The sequence below is a fragment of the Cucumis melo genome, chromosome 8 (assembly GCF_025177605.1).
Source record: "Cucumis melo cultivar AY chromosome 8, USDA_Cmelo_AY_1.0, whole genome shotgun sequence".
NCBI lineage: Eukaryota > Viridiplantae > Streptophyta > Magnoliopsida > Cucurbitales > Cucurbitaceae > Cucumis > Cucumis melo.
Genome location: NC_066864.1, coordinates 6973037 through 6988017, shown reverse-complemented (window position 1 = coordinate 6988017; position 14981 = coordinate 6973037). Strand labels below are relative to the sequence as shown.

Genomic DNA, 14981 nt, shown 5'->3' with positions numbered 1-14981 from the left:
GATCTGCGCCCGCCCGTCGGCCCGAGTCCAAAACCGACCCGCGCCGCCCGCCGAACCCGAACTCCGCGCGCGCGCCTACTCCAAGCCGAGCCGCGCCTCCCTGCTGACGTGAGCCGAGCCGCTCGCGCAAGCCCCTTTCGCCAGGACTGAGCCGAGCCGATTCTGTCCTTCTTCCAGCCGAGCCGCCAAGACAATTTTGGCTCCTTCCACCTAGTTTTTGGTAAATTTCCAAATTCCCTAGCCTGCCCAGTAATTAAATGAGTTAATTTGGAAATTTAATTAATTTAATTACTTTCCTCAAGAAGCAACTTGGACCAAATAGCTGCTGCAGCTTAGGACTTCCTCAGTAGGAACTCATCTAGCAACATCTCGAGGTAAGAGATTTCTACTACTAGACCCATGAACAAATTGTAAGATTTCGCATACTGTGAGATATGCATACTGATGATTGACCGTATGGTGTATTGAACTGTTGACTGTATGACGATGTTATGATATTAATGCTCAGTAGTATGTGGCCGTATGTTGTGTTGAACTGCTGACTGTAGGAGGACGTTGTGATACGAATGCTCGGTAGCATATGACCGAAATGTTTGGAATTGTTCTGACGATGTAGAGACTGTTGAGGAAGGGAAGGGAGCTAGTGTTCACTATTTCGTCATAGTTGTATGATGATGAGATGTATATGTATGTTAAGACTAGGGTCCCTGTTAGCAACCCAGTAGAGTCGTACCTGCATGGGTGTCCTTCGGGATCACCACCTATTTAGGACTGTGTGGTCCGACGGGACGCCAGTCTAGCATGGATATAGATATGACCGAGTGACTCGACGGGGTCCTCGCATCCCGGTTGTCTTAGTGTTACCCCCGGGTTCACTACAGACCAGCATGTCCTAGGTGCTCCCTCGGAACACCGAAGACCAGATTTTCGTTCCTACGGGAGCGCATGTTGCACGTGTTCGGGAACGTGCCAGAGATTGGGTACCAGTTTTCAGGACTCGATAGGGAAGCCAACAGGCACCTAGTGGGACTAGTAGTGGGTCCCTTACTGAGTATTTTTATACTCATTCTCTTCATTTTATGTTTTCAGGTAGAGGACGAGGTAAGGGCAAAGGCAAGCTGGCGAGCGACGTGAAGTGACCGTGGCGAGCCATAGGGGTTTTCCTGCTTCCGCACATGTTTTACTTTACAGTTAAATTCATGTTTCGGCTTTCTGCATGTTTACTTTGGTTATTTTTGTAGATAGGGCCCGCTTAGGGATTTTAAACTTAACTCGTATTTCTACATGTTACCTTAACTATCTTTCATAAATACATTTGCTAGATTTCTTTGCATTTATTTACACCAGATTTTATGACTTAAACACTGATCCTAGATTCAGTAACCACTTCGATTCAGCATAAAGAGTCGGGTCGTTACAGTTGGTATCAGAGCCCAGTGTTTTAGGTCCTGTAGACTGACTTATGATGTAAGTCATTTTGTTTTGATTTTTACCTCACCCTATGGCTATACGGTCCTTCGTCACTCGCCAGGTATGCCTAAAGCTTTACAAATATTAAGATTATAATGTTGCCTGATTAGATTAGACTTAGAGTGAGAATATTGAGCTCTAGTGGTGAAAAATTTGTTGGTGAATTTTAGGAAGAATGCCGCCACGTAGAGGTGCACGCCGAGGAGGTGGCAGGGGAGGCAGAGGAGCCGGTCGTGGCCAACCGGCGGAGCAACCTGCCGCGCCGCCAGTCAACCCCGACGTACCAGTCAACCCTAATGCACCGGTCACTCAGGCGGATCTCGCCGCAATGGAGCAGCGTTACCAGGCCATGCTGCAAGCTGCTCTAGCGCCGTTCCTCGCTGCTCAGCAGAACCAGGCCGCCCCTGTTCAGGACCAGCCTGTAGTCCCTCCAGCCCCTGTTCAGGACCAGCCCGTCATCCCTCCAGCCCCGGTGGAAGCTCAGCCGGTGCCAGTACAACTGTCAGCTGAGGCCAAGCACTTGAGGGATTTTAGGAAGTACAACCCGAAGACTTTCGACGGATCCTTGGACAACCCCTTTAGAGCCCAGCTGTGGTTGACATCCATAGAGACGATCTTCAGGTACATGAAGTGCCCAGAAGACCAGAAGGTGCAGTGTGCAGCTTTCTGTTTGGAGGATAGGGGGACTGCCTGGTGGGAGACTGCTGAGAGGGCGTTGGGAGGAGATGCCAGCAAGATCACATGGGAGCAATTCAGGGAGAGCTTTTATGCTAAGTTCTTCTCTGCCAACGTGAAGCACGCCAAGCTCCAAGAATTCCTAAACTTGGAGCAAGGCAAACTGAGCGTGGAACAGTATGATGCCGAGTTCGACCTGTTGTCCCGTTTTGCCCCTGATGTGGTAAGGGATGAGGCCGCCAGGACTGAGAGATTTGTTAATGGCCTCAGGTTAGACCTCCAGGGTTTTGTACGAGCTCTTCGGCCAACCACTCATGCGGATGCTCTACGCATAGCACTGGATCTGAGCCTGCATGAGAGAGCTGGTCAATCTAAGGTTGTCGGCACAGGGTCAGCCTCGGGACAGAAGAGGAAGGCGGAGGCGCAGCCCGACGTAATACCACAGCGGACTCCGAGGTCAGGAGGTGTCTTCCAGAGACACCGTCGGGAGCTGGCAGCAGCTGGGAGAACTTTGAGAGAGCTACCCACTTGTACTACCTGTGGGAAGGTCCATGGAGGACAATGTTTAGCTGGGAGTGGAGTCTGCTTCAGGTGCAGGCAGCCGGGGCACACTGCTGATGCGTGTCCTCGGAAACCCTTAGAGACGACGCCACGTCAGCCTTCTGCTCCCCAGCAGGGGAGAGTCTTTGCCACGAACCGGCAGGAGGCCGAGCGAGCTAGTACGGTGGTGACAGGTACGCTCCCAATCTTGGGGCATTATGCTTTGGTACTATTTGACTCGGGGTCATCGCATTCATTTATATCCTCTATTTTTGTCAAGCATGCGGGTTTAGAAGTAGAACCGTTGGGTAGTGCCTTGTCTGTCTCTACTCCTTCTGGAGAGGCCCTTTTGTCTAAGGAAAAAATAAGGGCATGTTGGGTAGAAATAGCAAACCATACCTTGGATGTAACCTTACTGGTGCTAGATATGCAAGATTTCGATGTAATTTTAGGCATGGATTGGTTGTCCACTAACCATGCAACCATAGACTGTTTCAATAAGGAAGTAGTCTTTAACCCTCCTTCAGGGGATAAGTTTAAATTTAGAGGGGCAGGCATGGTAGGTATACCCAAGGTCATCTCAGCAATGAAGGCGAGTAAGCTACTTAGCCAGGGTACTTGGGGTATCTTGGCAAGCGTAGTAGATGTGGCAGAACCAGAAGTTTCCCTATCTTCCGAACCAGTAGTAAGGGAGTACCCTGACGTTTTCCCCGACGAACTCCCAGGACTTCCGCCTCCTAGGGAGGTAGACTTCGCCATCGAGTTAGAGCCCGGCACCGCCCCTATCTCTAGAGCTCCTTACAGAATGGCCCCAGCCGAATTAAAGGAGTTGAAAGTCCAGTTACAGGAGCTGTTGGACAAGGGCTTTATCCGGCCCAGTGTATCACCGTGGGGAGCCCCAGTGTTGTTCGTGAAGAAGAAGGATGGGTCGATGCGCCTTTGCATTGACTACCGAGAGTTGAACAAGGTGACAGTTAAAAACCGCTACCCCTTACCCAGGATTGAGGACTTGTTTGACCAGTTACAGGGGGCCACCGTCTTTTCCAAGATCGACCTGCGATCAGGCTATCACCAGTTGAGGATTAGGGACGGTGATATTCCCAAGACGGCCTTTCGTTCGAGGTACGGACACTACGAATTCATAGTGATGTCCTTTGGTTTAACTAATGCCCCTGCAGTGTTCATGGACTTGATGAACAGGGTGTTTAAGGACTTTCTAGACCAATTCGTCATAGTCTTCATTGACGATATCTTGATCTATTCCAAGACTGAGGCCGAACACGAAGAGCACTTGCACCAAGTCTTGGAGACCCTTCGAGCTCATAAGCTATACGCCAAGTTCTCCAAGTGTGAGTTCTGGTTAAAGAAGGTGACATTTTTAGGGCACGTGGTTTCCAGTGAGGGAGTCTCGGTGGACCCAGCTAAGGTCGAAGCGGTGACCAACTGGCCTCGACCGTCTACAGTCAGTGAGATTCGCAGTTTTCTGGGTCTGGCAGGATACTACAGGAGGTTTGTAGAAGACTTCTCACGCATAGCCAGCCCATTGACCCAGTTGACCAGGAAGGGAACCCCTTTTGTCTGGAGCCCAGCATGTGAGAGTAGTTTCCAAGAGCTTAAGCAGAAGCTAGTGACGGCACCAGTCCTGACAGTGCCTGATGGGTCGGGAAGTTTTGTGATCTATAGTGATGCCTCTAAGAAAGGACTGGGATGTGTCCTGATGCAGCAAGGTAAGGTAGTTGCGTATGCCTCACGCCAGTTGAAGAATCATGAGCAGAACTACCCTACCCACGACTTGGAGTTGGCAGCTGTAGTCTTTGCACTGAAGATATGGAGGCACTATCTGTACGGTGAGAAGATTCAGATTTACACCGACCACAAGAGCCTGAAGTATTTCTTCACTCAGAAGGAGTTGAACATGAGGCAGAGGAGGTGGCTCGAGTTGGTGAAAGACTACGACTGCGAGATCCTGTACCATCCAGGTAAAGCAAATGTAGTGGCTGACGCGCTGAGTAGGAAGGTTGCACATTCAGCAGCGCTAATCACGAAGCAGACCCCCTTACTCAGGGATTTGGAGAGAGCCGAGATTGCAGTCTCAGTAGGTGAGGTTGCCGCACAGTTGGCTCAGTTGACAGTTCAGCCAACCTTGAGGCAAAAGATCATTGCTGCTCAGCTGAGTGATCCTTACTTGGCAGAGAAACGTCGTATGGTAGAGACGGGGCAAGGTGAAGAGTTCTCTATATCCTCTGATGATGGCCTTATGTTTGAGGGGCGCCTGTGTGTGCCGGAAGACAGCGCAGTTAAGACAGAGCTTTTGACTGAGGCTCACAGTTCCCCGTTTACCATGCACCCTGGGAGTACGAAGATGTACCAGGACTTAAGGAGTGTCTATTGGTGGAGGGGCATGAAGAGGGATGTAGCAGAGTTCGTCAGTAGGTGCTTGGTGTGCCAGCAGGTGAAGGCACCTAGGCAGCATCCAGCAGGGTTGTTGCAACCCTTGAGTGTGCCAGGGTGGAAGTGGGAGAGTGTGTCGATGGACTTTATCACGGGACTGCCCAAGACCTTGAAGGGCTACACGGTGATCTGGGTTGTGGTCGACAGACTCACGAAGACAGCCCACTTCGTGCCAGGGAAATCCACGTACACTGCCAGCAAGTGGGGGCAGTTATACATGACGGAAATAGTAAGACTGCACGGAGTACCAGTATCCATCGTTTCAGACAGGGATGCCCGTTTCACTTCGAAATTTTGGCAAGGGCTCCAACTTGCATTAGGTACGAGGCTGGACTTCAGCACGGCATTCCACCCTCAGACTGATGGTCAGACAGAGAGACTGAACCAGATTTTGGAGGATATGCTGCGGGCCTGTGTGCTAGAGTTTTCAGGAAGTTGGGACTCCCACCTGCATCTAATGGAGTTCGCCTATAATAACAGTTACCAGGCTACCATTGGTATGGCTCCGTTTGAGGGTCTGTATGGCAAGTGCTGTAGATCCCCTGTCTGCTGGGGCGAGGTTGGAGAGCAGAGGATGCTAGGCCCCGAGTTAGTGCAGACTACCAATGCAGCCATACAGAAGATCCGAGCTCGTATGCTGACCGCACAGAGCAGACAGAAGAGTTACGCTGATGTACGACGTAAGGACCTCGAGTTTGAAGTGGGAGATATGGTCTTTTTGAAGGTAGCACCGATGAAGGGCGTTCTGAGGTTCGAGAAGAAGGGGAAGTTGAGTCCACGTTTCGTGGGGCCATTTGAGATACTGGAACGGATTGGCCCTGTGGCTTATCGTTTGGCCTTGCCCCCATCCCTCTCAGCAGTGCATGACGTATTCCATGTCTCCATGTTGAGGAGGTATGTCGCAGACCCGACGCACATCGTGGACTTCGAGCCCCTACAGGTCAGTGAGAACTTGAGCTATGAGGAGCAGCCTGTCGAGATCTTGGCAAGAGAGATCAAGAAGCTTCGTAGTCGAGATATTCCACTAGTCAAAGTCCTTTGGCAGAACCATGGAGTTGAAGAGGCCACGTGGGAGAGAGAAGAGGACATGAAGACCCAGTACCCAGAGCTGTTCGAGGAGTAGAGCTTTCGAGGACGAAAGCTTTCTAAGGGGGGAAGTATGTAACACCCCAATGATCTCATGTCGTTCATTTTTTTTAAATTCAATTATTTATTTTTTATTTTATTCATCTATTTGTTTATAATTAAATAATGAAACTTATGTCATCAAGATGTGAATTTTTCCCCTTTTAAAAATATTAAGCAAATTTCAACTTTAATTATACTTGGTAATTAAAGATTTAATTGGTATTTGGAAGTTGAGGGAAAGGAGGAATTTGGGGGAAATATTGGTAAATTAGAGAGAGAAGAGTGAAATTTGGAATTTATTAAAGAAGAGAAAAAGAGGGGAATTTATTTTATAAAAGGAAAAGGAAAGGAAAAGGAAAGGAAAAGAAAAGGAAAAGAAAAAGGAAAAAGAAAAAGAGAAAGAAGAAGAAGAAGCCGAGAAACCCTAGCCACGCCGCCGCCGCCGAGTCGACGCACATCGTCCCAGCCGCGTCGGAGATCAGGTCAAGTCGAGCCGTCGCACGCCAGCCGTCGCCCGAAGCCGCGTTACACCCGTGCCTGCGCCGCGCCGCATCGATCCGAGGGAGAGCAGCTGAAGCCGCGTCGCCGAGCCGCCCAGTCCCATCGTGCGCAACCGCCAACCACTGCGTGAAGCCGCGCACTGCCAAGTCACCGACCCGCAGCAGTCGACGGCGTCAGCCGCGCGCCTCCAGCCGTGAAGCAGAACCCGCGTTTCGGCTGATCTGCGCCCGCCCGTCGGCCCGAGTCCAAAACCGACCCGCGCCGCCCGCCGAACCCGAACTCCGCGCGCGCGCCTACTCCAAGCCGAGCCGCGCCTCCCTGCTGACGTGAGCCGAGCCGCTCGCGCAAGCCCCTTTCGCCAGGACTGAGCCGAGCCGATTCTGTCCTTCTTCCAGCCGAGCCGCCAAGACAATTTTGGCTCCTTCCACCTAGTTTTTGGTAAATTTCCAAATTCCCTAGCCTGCCCAGTAATTAAATGAGTTAATTTGGAAATTTAATTAATTTAATTACTTTCCTCAAGAAGCAACTTGGACCAAATAGCTGCTGCAGCTTAGGACTTCCTCAGTAGGAACTCATCTAGCAACATCTCGAGGTAAGAGATTTCTACTACTAGACCCATGAACAAATTGTAAGATTTCGCATACTGTGAGATATGCATACTGATGATTGACCGTATGGTGTATTGAACTGTTGACTGTATGACGATGTTATGATATTAATGCTCAGTAGTATGTGGCCGTATGTTGTGTTGAACTGCTGACTGTAGGAGGACGTTGTGATACGAATGCTCGGTAGCATATGACCGAAATGTTTGGAATTGTTCTGACGATGTAGAGACTGTTGAGGAAGGGAAGGGAGCTAGTGTTCACTATTTCGTCATAGTTGTATGATGATGAGATGTATATGTATGTTAAGACTAGGGTCCCTGTTAGCAACCCAGTAGAGTCGTACCTGCATGGGTGTCCTTCGGGATCACCACCTATTTAGGACTGTGTGGTCCGACGGGACGCCAGTCTAGCATGGATATAGATATGACCGAGTGACTCGACGGGGTCCTCGCATCCCGGTTGTCTTAGTGTTACCCCCGGGTTCACTACAGACCAGCATGTCCTAGGTGCTCCCTCGGAACACCGAAGACCAGATTTTCGTTCCTACGGGAGCGCATGTTGCACGTGTTCGGGAACGTGCCAGAGATTGGGTACCAGTTTTCAGGACTCGATAGGGAAGCCAACAGGCACCTAGTGGGACTAGTAGTGGGTCCCTTACTGAGTATTTTTATACTCATTCTCTTCATTTTATGTTTTCAGGTAGAGGACGAGGTAAGGGCAAAGGCAAGCTGGCGAGCGACGTGAAGTGACCGTGGCGAGCCATAGGGGTTTTCCTGCTTCCGCACATGTTTTACTTTACAGTTAAATTCATGTTTCGGCTTTCTGCATGTTTACTTTGGTTATTTTTGTAGATAGGGCCCGCTTAGGGATTTTAAACTTAACTCGTATTTCTACATGTTACCTTAACTATCTTTCATAAATACATTTGCTAGATTTCTTTGCATTTATTTACACCAGATTTTATGACTTAAACACTGATCCTAGATTCAGTAACCACTTCGATTCAGCATAAAGAGTCGGGTCGTTACAGTAAGCTGACATTTTCTGACAGTACATAACTAAATGACTTTTTGGGCACGTGGTTCCATTGTACTTCTCAAAATTTGGAGTCTTGAATTTGGGAGGGATCACCACATCTGATATCAAACATAGTTGTGTTGCGTCGATACTCCCATACATGTCTGCACCTTCAATGGCGTGTAATCTTTCTTCTAGAAATTCTAGTCTTTTTCTACTACCCTGCTCTTCTAAAATTTTCTTACCAATTTCTGTAATTGGAGTAGACATTGGATTGATCACATGGTTTTCCTGTTGGGTGATCGGATTAGGATTTTGTGTAGGATAAGTCATGCGAGGACTAGACGACCTTTGCGAAGTAAAACCTGGAGGGTATGCAGGCATGTCTTCTAGCACCTGGTTCAGATCTACTTCCACTTGTGATGAAATCCCCGCAACACTCTTTCCTCTTCCAGTAGTGAGCAGTTCTAAGATCTTTGCCAATTGATCTTTCAATCCTTCAACGTCTTGACAAACTGCTTGAACCTGATCATTGGTTTGCTCATCCATTATTCGAGTCTTTCTTCTTGTCCAATATGGATGCTGAGGAGGTGAACCTTAAGCTATTTTACAAGTTTTGGCTTTAATCTTTTCCAAAAAGAGAATAATGATTCAATTAGGATGAGCCTAGATGTAAATGCTAAATGTGAGAAAGAAAACCATCAAATAATGCAATGACTCAAACAAACTTAGTGAAATTAATGCTAGTATCCTATCTGACACAGGCCCTCAAAATGGTGTATAGTCTACAACCAAATTGAGTGAGAATTTTTCGTGTGCCTGCACGGCAGCAACAACTCCTCAAAGGTTAAACACTACTACATCCTCGAATCTAATCCTACAGGTACAACCCGGGTAGAGGGCTTGTGCTAGTGTGTGAGAATAATATAATAAGATAAAAAAATTAAAATTAAAAAATATACGAATTAACATGATATGAGAATCATAATGAGTGAAGCTGAATATAAGTCCTAAAAGATAAAAGATCCTCAATTTGATCACAACCGCCACAAGTGATTGTATGACTAAATTGAGTGAGAATTTTTCGTGTGCCTGCACGGAAGCATAAGCTCCTCGAAGGTCAACACTACTTCATCCTCGTTTCTAATTCTATATGGTAGAGCCCGGGCAGGAGGCTTGTGATTGCGTGTGAAACAATAATAAACAACACACTAAAAAGAAAATAAAACAAAAAAAATGTACAAGATCAAGACGAAGAAAAGGTCAAACTCTCAAGGTGGAACCTCATGTCCCCAGTGGAGTCGCCAAGCTGTCGCCACGTACCCGAGACGACGCGGAGCGGCCGATGTCCTTAAAAAGGTTTTTTTTTTTTTTAAAAAAAAAGAGGAGTCGCCACCTTTTTTTTTTACGGTGTGATTGGACACCGAAATAAAATGAATCATTTTAAATAAAATAAAAATTGGTCTACGAAAAAAAGCTAGAGTTGAGTTCGGGAGTCATTTGTGTACGGGGAATGTGTTAGCACCCCATAACACCCGTTTTAGAAAACGGTGGCCAAATTTAATGTCTTGAATAAAATTTATTTTTTTAAAAAAGAACTATGTCTTATTTCATTGCTCACCACTCCAATATTTGGAGCCATGATCCCAAAAAATAAGTGGGATACACCCATTAATTAGACTATATTGGGAAAAAATTCCTCACCTTAAGAGAATGAGAAATTGTTACAATTTCTCAAATTCTATCATAGGCTAGTCTTCGAATAAAGTTTTTTTTTAAAACATTGATTAAATATATTTTCTCTTGAGATCAAATCTCGGACTCCCTAAGATATTGATCCCTAAACTAAATATTTCAAAAGTACAAAAAGCAAAGTAATATTTAAACTTAAAATTTGCAAACTAAAAGTTTCATCAGCTCCAACTCTAAACAAATCATATGAACCATTTCATTTATTATTTTAAAATTCCTTATACAATTGTACATTATAAATTTTGACAAAATATTTACATTTTATTGGAAAAATAAGTGTAATAAATTTTTTCTTTTAATTGTTTCTTCTGTGGAATGTAAATAGTTTATTTTTTTTAAAAAAAAATCAAATTTAAATATATTTTAATTTAGATAAAGTGTTTTAAATGACAAAATTGTTAAAAATATTTATAAATATACAAAATGTCACAGTTTATCAACGATACACGTCTATTGTGTTCTATCGCATGGATAATAAAATTTTGCTATATTTGTAAACATTTTATGATTCATTTTACTATGTTAAAAACGAGCTTTATTTTAATTAATTAAATCTTTTAACAAACAATTAAAATTAAAAAAAGATATATATCATCTCTTGTTGAAACTTATTTAAGATTTGTGGAGGGAGAAAGATACTTACACAATAGAGAACAGCATAGAGTCTAACATTCCAACCCAATTTCCATTCTGAAGGATCTCTTTCCACAATAATAGCCACAACAAAGCACTGAACCACACTCATCACCGTTTGGACGCACATGAGTTCAACTGGGTGAGGGTAACCCATCAAGAACTTAGCCTGAAGCACGAACCAAATCCCCCACCCCACTGTAGCCACTAGCAGGAAGAAGCACCCTAACAACCATGACTTTTGAGATGTTGTGGTAATGTAAGTTTCAGATTCGTCAATGTGAAAAAGTGGATGTGATATTATTGGCTTTAGATATGGTCCTTTATAGAATGCAAGTATTGTTGCCCCTCCCACACATATCATCATTCCTGCCACCTTTGCTATCCCTGCTGCTTTCTGTAAGTTCACTTTTTCCATTCTGTATATATAATTTTTATCGAGCATAGTTCAATTAGTTTAGGTTCATTTTTCCCATTCTATTGAACCTTTTTAATTAACTTGAGATTTCAAGATTTTTGAAAAAACAATATACAAGATTGATTCTAAATAGTGTAATAGTCATCCAAGGAGGATTATCAAAGTCATGATTAGGTGTAACTATTAGTAATTCAATTTCTTAAAAAAAAAAACTATATATATCTTTCGTTTAACAGTTTTTTATTAAACGATCAAGTGAAACATACAAAAATATGTGCAGTCCAGCTAATACTATATAAGTTATATATATTGTCAAAGTTATGTGTCATATCATTATAAGTGTATTGTTCCATGAGAAAGGGTATGTTGACCTTGGAACTATTTGAATAGGAAATGAGGAAAATAAATACTTTGCTTTCTGCTTTTTTTTTTTTTTTTCAATTCTTATTTATAAACTATATAATAAAAATTAACGATTTACATTTTTAAAAACTAGTAATCTTTTTATTTTGAATTAACAAAAAAAAAAAGTTATACTATCTGAATTTGCATTTTTTGAGAAAATAATTGTCTATTTTTCAAAAACTGTTTTTTAAGTTTAGCTATTTATCTAATAGACAATAATTTTTCATAATACTTTTATTATTATAAGATTTATAAATAAACTAATATTTCAAATGCACAAAAAAAAAAAAAAATCTAAATAAGACGGCGAAGATGAAGGTTGAGACATGAAGGCAGTTGAAGGCTACAGCTCCAAGAGTTGCTGACGTGTGATCAACGGCCACTCCATAAGCATTCATTGTAAGTGTTATCCTAAAACCCCAATTCATTAAATTATGATCATTTTCATCCTACAATATTATATATTTGAAACTATAATAATTTTCACTTGATAACATAAGCAATTAGTAAATTAAACCATACCATTTTTTAATAGGTTAATACGTTATTATAATTATTAAACATTAATTAAATACACACCCTATCAATGAAATGAAGAAAACATGGCAGAGCTGTTTAAGAGACAATGGCCTCTTCTCTTTCCTGAAACATAGCATAAAAATATAACAAATTAGCTTGGTAACATATTAAGTTATGCTCGTATATTGACAGTTTGAACAACAAAAAAAAAACATTTTGAAAGAAATGAGACATACGTACCCTTTTAAAAGTAAAGTTAGTGGTACTAAGATGAGACTGCCAGCAACTTGACGATAGAAGAGGAAGATATACGTATTCATACCGGTAGCGAAGGCAGCCTTCGACAATAAACTCATTCCGGCTTCAATAATTTGAATGAAAATTGCAACAATGTAAGGCTTCTTGGCATCCATTTTTACAAATGTGAAGAATGATAATTTAGTGCACAATTTGGGGTCTCTGGCTGTCCTTTATATAAGGGCAAGAGGCTCCTGATAGAGAATATAAGGGAAGCTAAATGAAAAAAAAAAAAAAAGAATGATAATGATAAACACATACAAAAACACAAAAATAGGATATTCTTTGCATAGAAATGAGTTGTTCATATAACATTATATGTGGTTATTAATGAGATAAGACATTGGTAGTTGAAGTTTTACCATTAAGTGACTCCAACATGAGTGGTTGGATTACCATATTTCGTAAAATTGTTGGATTACCATATAACATTAAATGTACAGCACATTTTGATTAACATATTTGGTAAAAATCTCAACAAAAATGATTTTGTAGATCAAATATACTATGAATTTCCAACATGAGTGGTGTTCAATATAATTTGTAGTAACCCTTCTCCAAAGATGGGTTGTTGGAGTCTTCTTCAATTGGGGAGGAGATTCCCTTCCCCAAGATATATATATTTACACAAAACCAATTTTGGTTTAGAATAATTGTAATATTCTCATTCATTTTTTTTTCTTAATTATGTTATACAAGCAAATAAATATATGCCATTATACCTACAATGATGCACTTAAATTAGAAAAAATTTATTGTAATAATGTTTATGCAACAAAAAAGGTATTTCTAAATCAATCCAATACAACTCATATCTCCAAAAATAAACTTCTTTTCTTTTTCATTTTGATTACCATATTTCGTAAAAAGCTCATCAAAAATGATTTTGTATGACCAAATATACTATGCATTTTTAAATTAGTACTCCAACTTGAGTGGATGCAAATGGGAAAACCATATGCTATTTTGATATATAAAAACAAATTTAATTGAATGGGTGAGGGTTTTGAACAGACTTGATTATATATATACTTAAGCATCTGCACACACATAAGTGAAGTTTGTAAAATATTTGTCTCGATGATATGGAAAAAAAATGAATTCAAAGATGCCTCATTTTGTGCACTTGTTTGTCAAACAACATTTGATGGGATGAGTTTCCTCTTAAACGCTTCCTTTTCTTTTGGTATGAATACTATTCTGCACCTAAAACTGTTGGCACTATCTTCTTACTTTCCCTCCCCATTTATTTCACAAGGTAAAAATACTCCATATTGCTACTAATTTCATTTACTAACTCTTTTGGTTTTTATTTTATTATCAGAAAAAACCAAAGCCAATAATCACGTACAGTGTCGTTCCATCGCGATTTCTTTCATCGTCTTCCTCCTGCAATTTCTTTCATCATCTTTCTTTTCTTTTTTCCTGCTATGATTTTTTTCCATCGTCTTTCTTCTTTTTTTATTCTTTTTTATATCGTTTAAATTTGGATAACCAAATCGAAACGACCATATACAAAAAATAACAAAATCTAAAAGATCGTATATAAAAAATTTTCAAAAAAAATCATTTAGATTGGAGTAGCCAAATGTAAACGATCGTGTAAAAAAAGTAAACGATTGTGTAAAAAAATAAAAGATCGTGTATAAAGAATCTTTAAAAAATCATTTAGATTAGAGTAACTAAATGTAAACGATCGTGTAAAGAAATAAAAGATCGTGTATAAAGAATTTTGAAAAAAAATCATTTAGATTGGAGTAGCCAAATATAAACGATCGTGTACCAAATTTTGAAAAAAAAAATCGTTTAGATTTGAGGCCCAAATCTAAACGGTCAAATCTAAACGATCGTGTAACTAAATTTAAACATAACCAAATTAAAGTCTAAGAAAATTAAAGTGTAACAAAATTAAACGATATAATTGAAAAGATAAATTGTAATCATATATAAACGATCGCGTATCAAACAATAATGAAATCTAAACAATTGCAAATATATTACGCCCATTGTTGACGGCGTGATTGACGGGACATTTTTTATATTTTACACGGTGGGTCTCTAGATTTTTTTCATTTTTAGAATTGTTTTATACAGTGTAAATACTTCGCCGCTTTGTTATAATTTTTAAAATATCCTATATATATATTCTCTTACTTTTGAATTTTTTTTTAATCCACCCTTATTAAGATATTTCAAATTTTAAAGTATAAGTTTGTAAACTACAAAGAGTAAGTTTGTAATTTCTTTTGTATTTTTCAAATTAATTAAGAAATCAAATGCTACTAAAAATAATATGAAAATTATAATATAAAGAAGCGTGAGAAAATAGGCATAATTTTTAAAATGAAAATGATTAAAAAGTGGAATTTAAATACCTATATTTCTAAATTTAAATTTTAGAATTTGGTTATAGGATTCAAATGTTTACATATGAAGGATGAAAACTAAGATCTATAAACCAAACTTTTATATTATTAAATTGAAACAATAAAATATATATTTTTTGGTAATATAATATTGTTTACATATATCTCTCTTAATTTCATGTTCACTAATAATAGACAATT

General features: G+C 41.1%; 1 protein-coding gene across 1 annotated transcript; it reads left to right on the top strand.

Moving 5' to 3' along the window:
* Window positions 1-1409: 1409 nt before the first annotated feature.
* Window positions 1410-8316, top strand: LOC127150623 (uncharacterized). The gene is made up of 2 exons (XM_051089023.1): window positions 1410-2879; window positions 8073-8316. Exons 1-2 carry the CDS (start codon window positions 1646-1648, stop codon window positions 8120-8122), a joined length of 1284 nt encoding a protein of 427 aa, XP_050944980.1. The 5' UTR covers window positions 1410-1645; the 3' UTR covers window positions 8123-8316.
* Window positions 8317-14981: the final 6665 nt, after the last annotated feature.

Bases quoted from the DNA above. Each gene is read 5' to 3' on its own strand.
- LOC127150623 (XM_051089023.1), top strand. From the start codon at position 1,646: ATGCCGCCACGTAGAGGTGCACGCCGAGGAGGTGGCAGGGGAGGCAGA. The intron at 2,880-8,072 runs GTACGCTCCCAA...TTATGTTTTCAG, and splicing joins AGCTAGTACGGTGGTGACAG to GTAGAGGACGAGGTAAGGGC.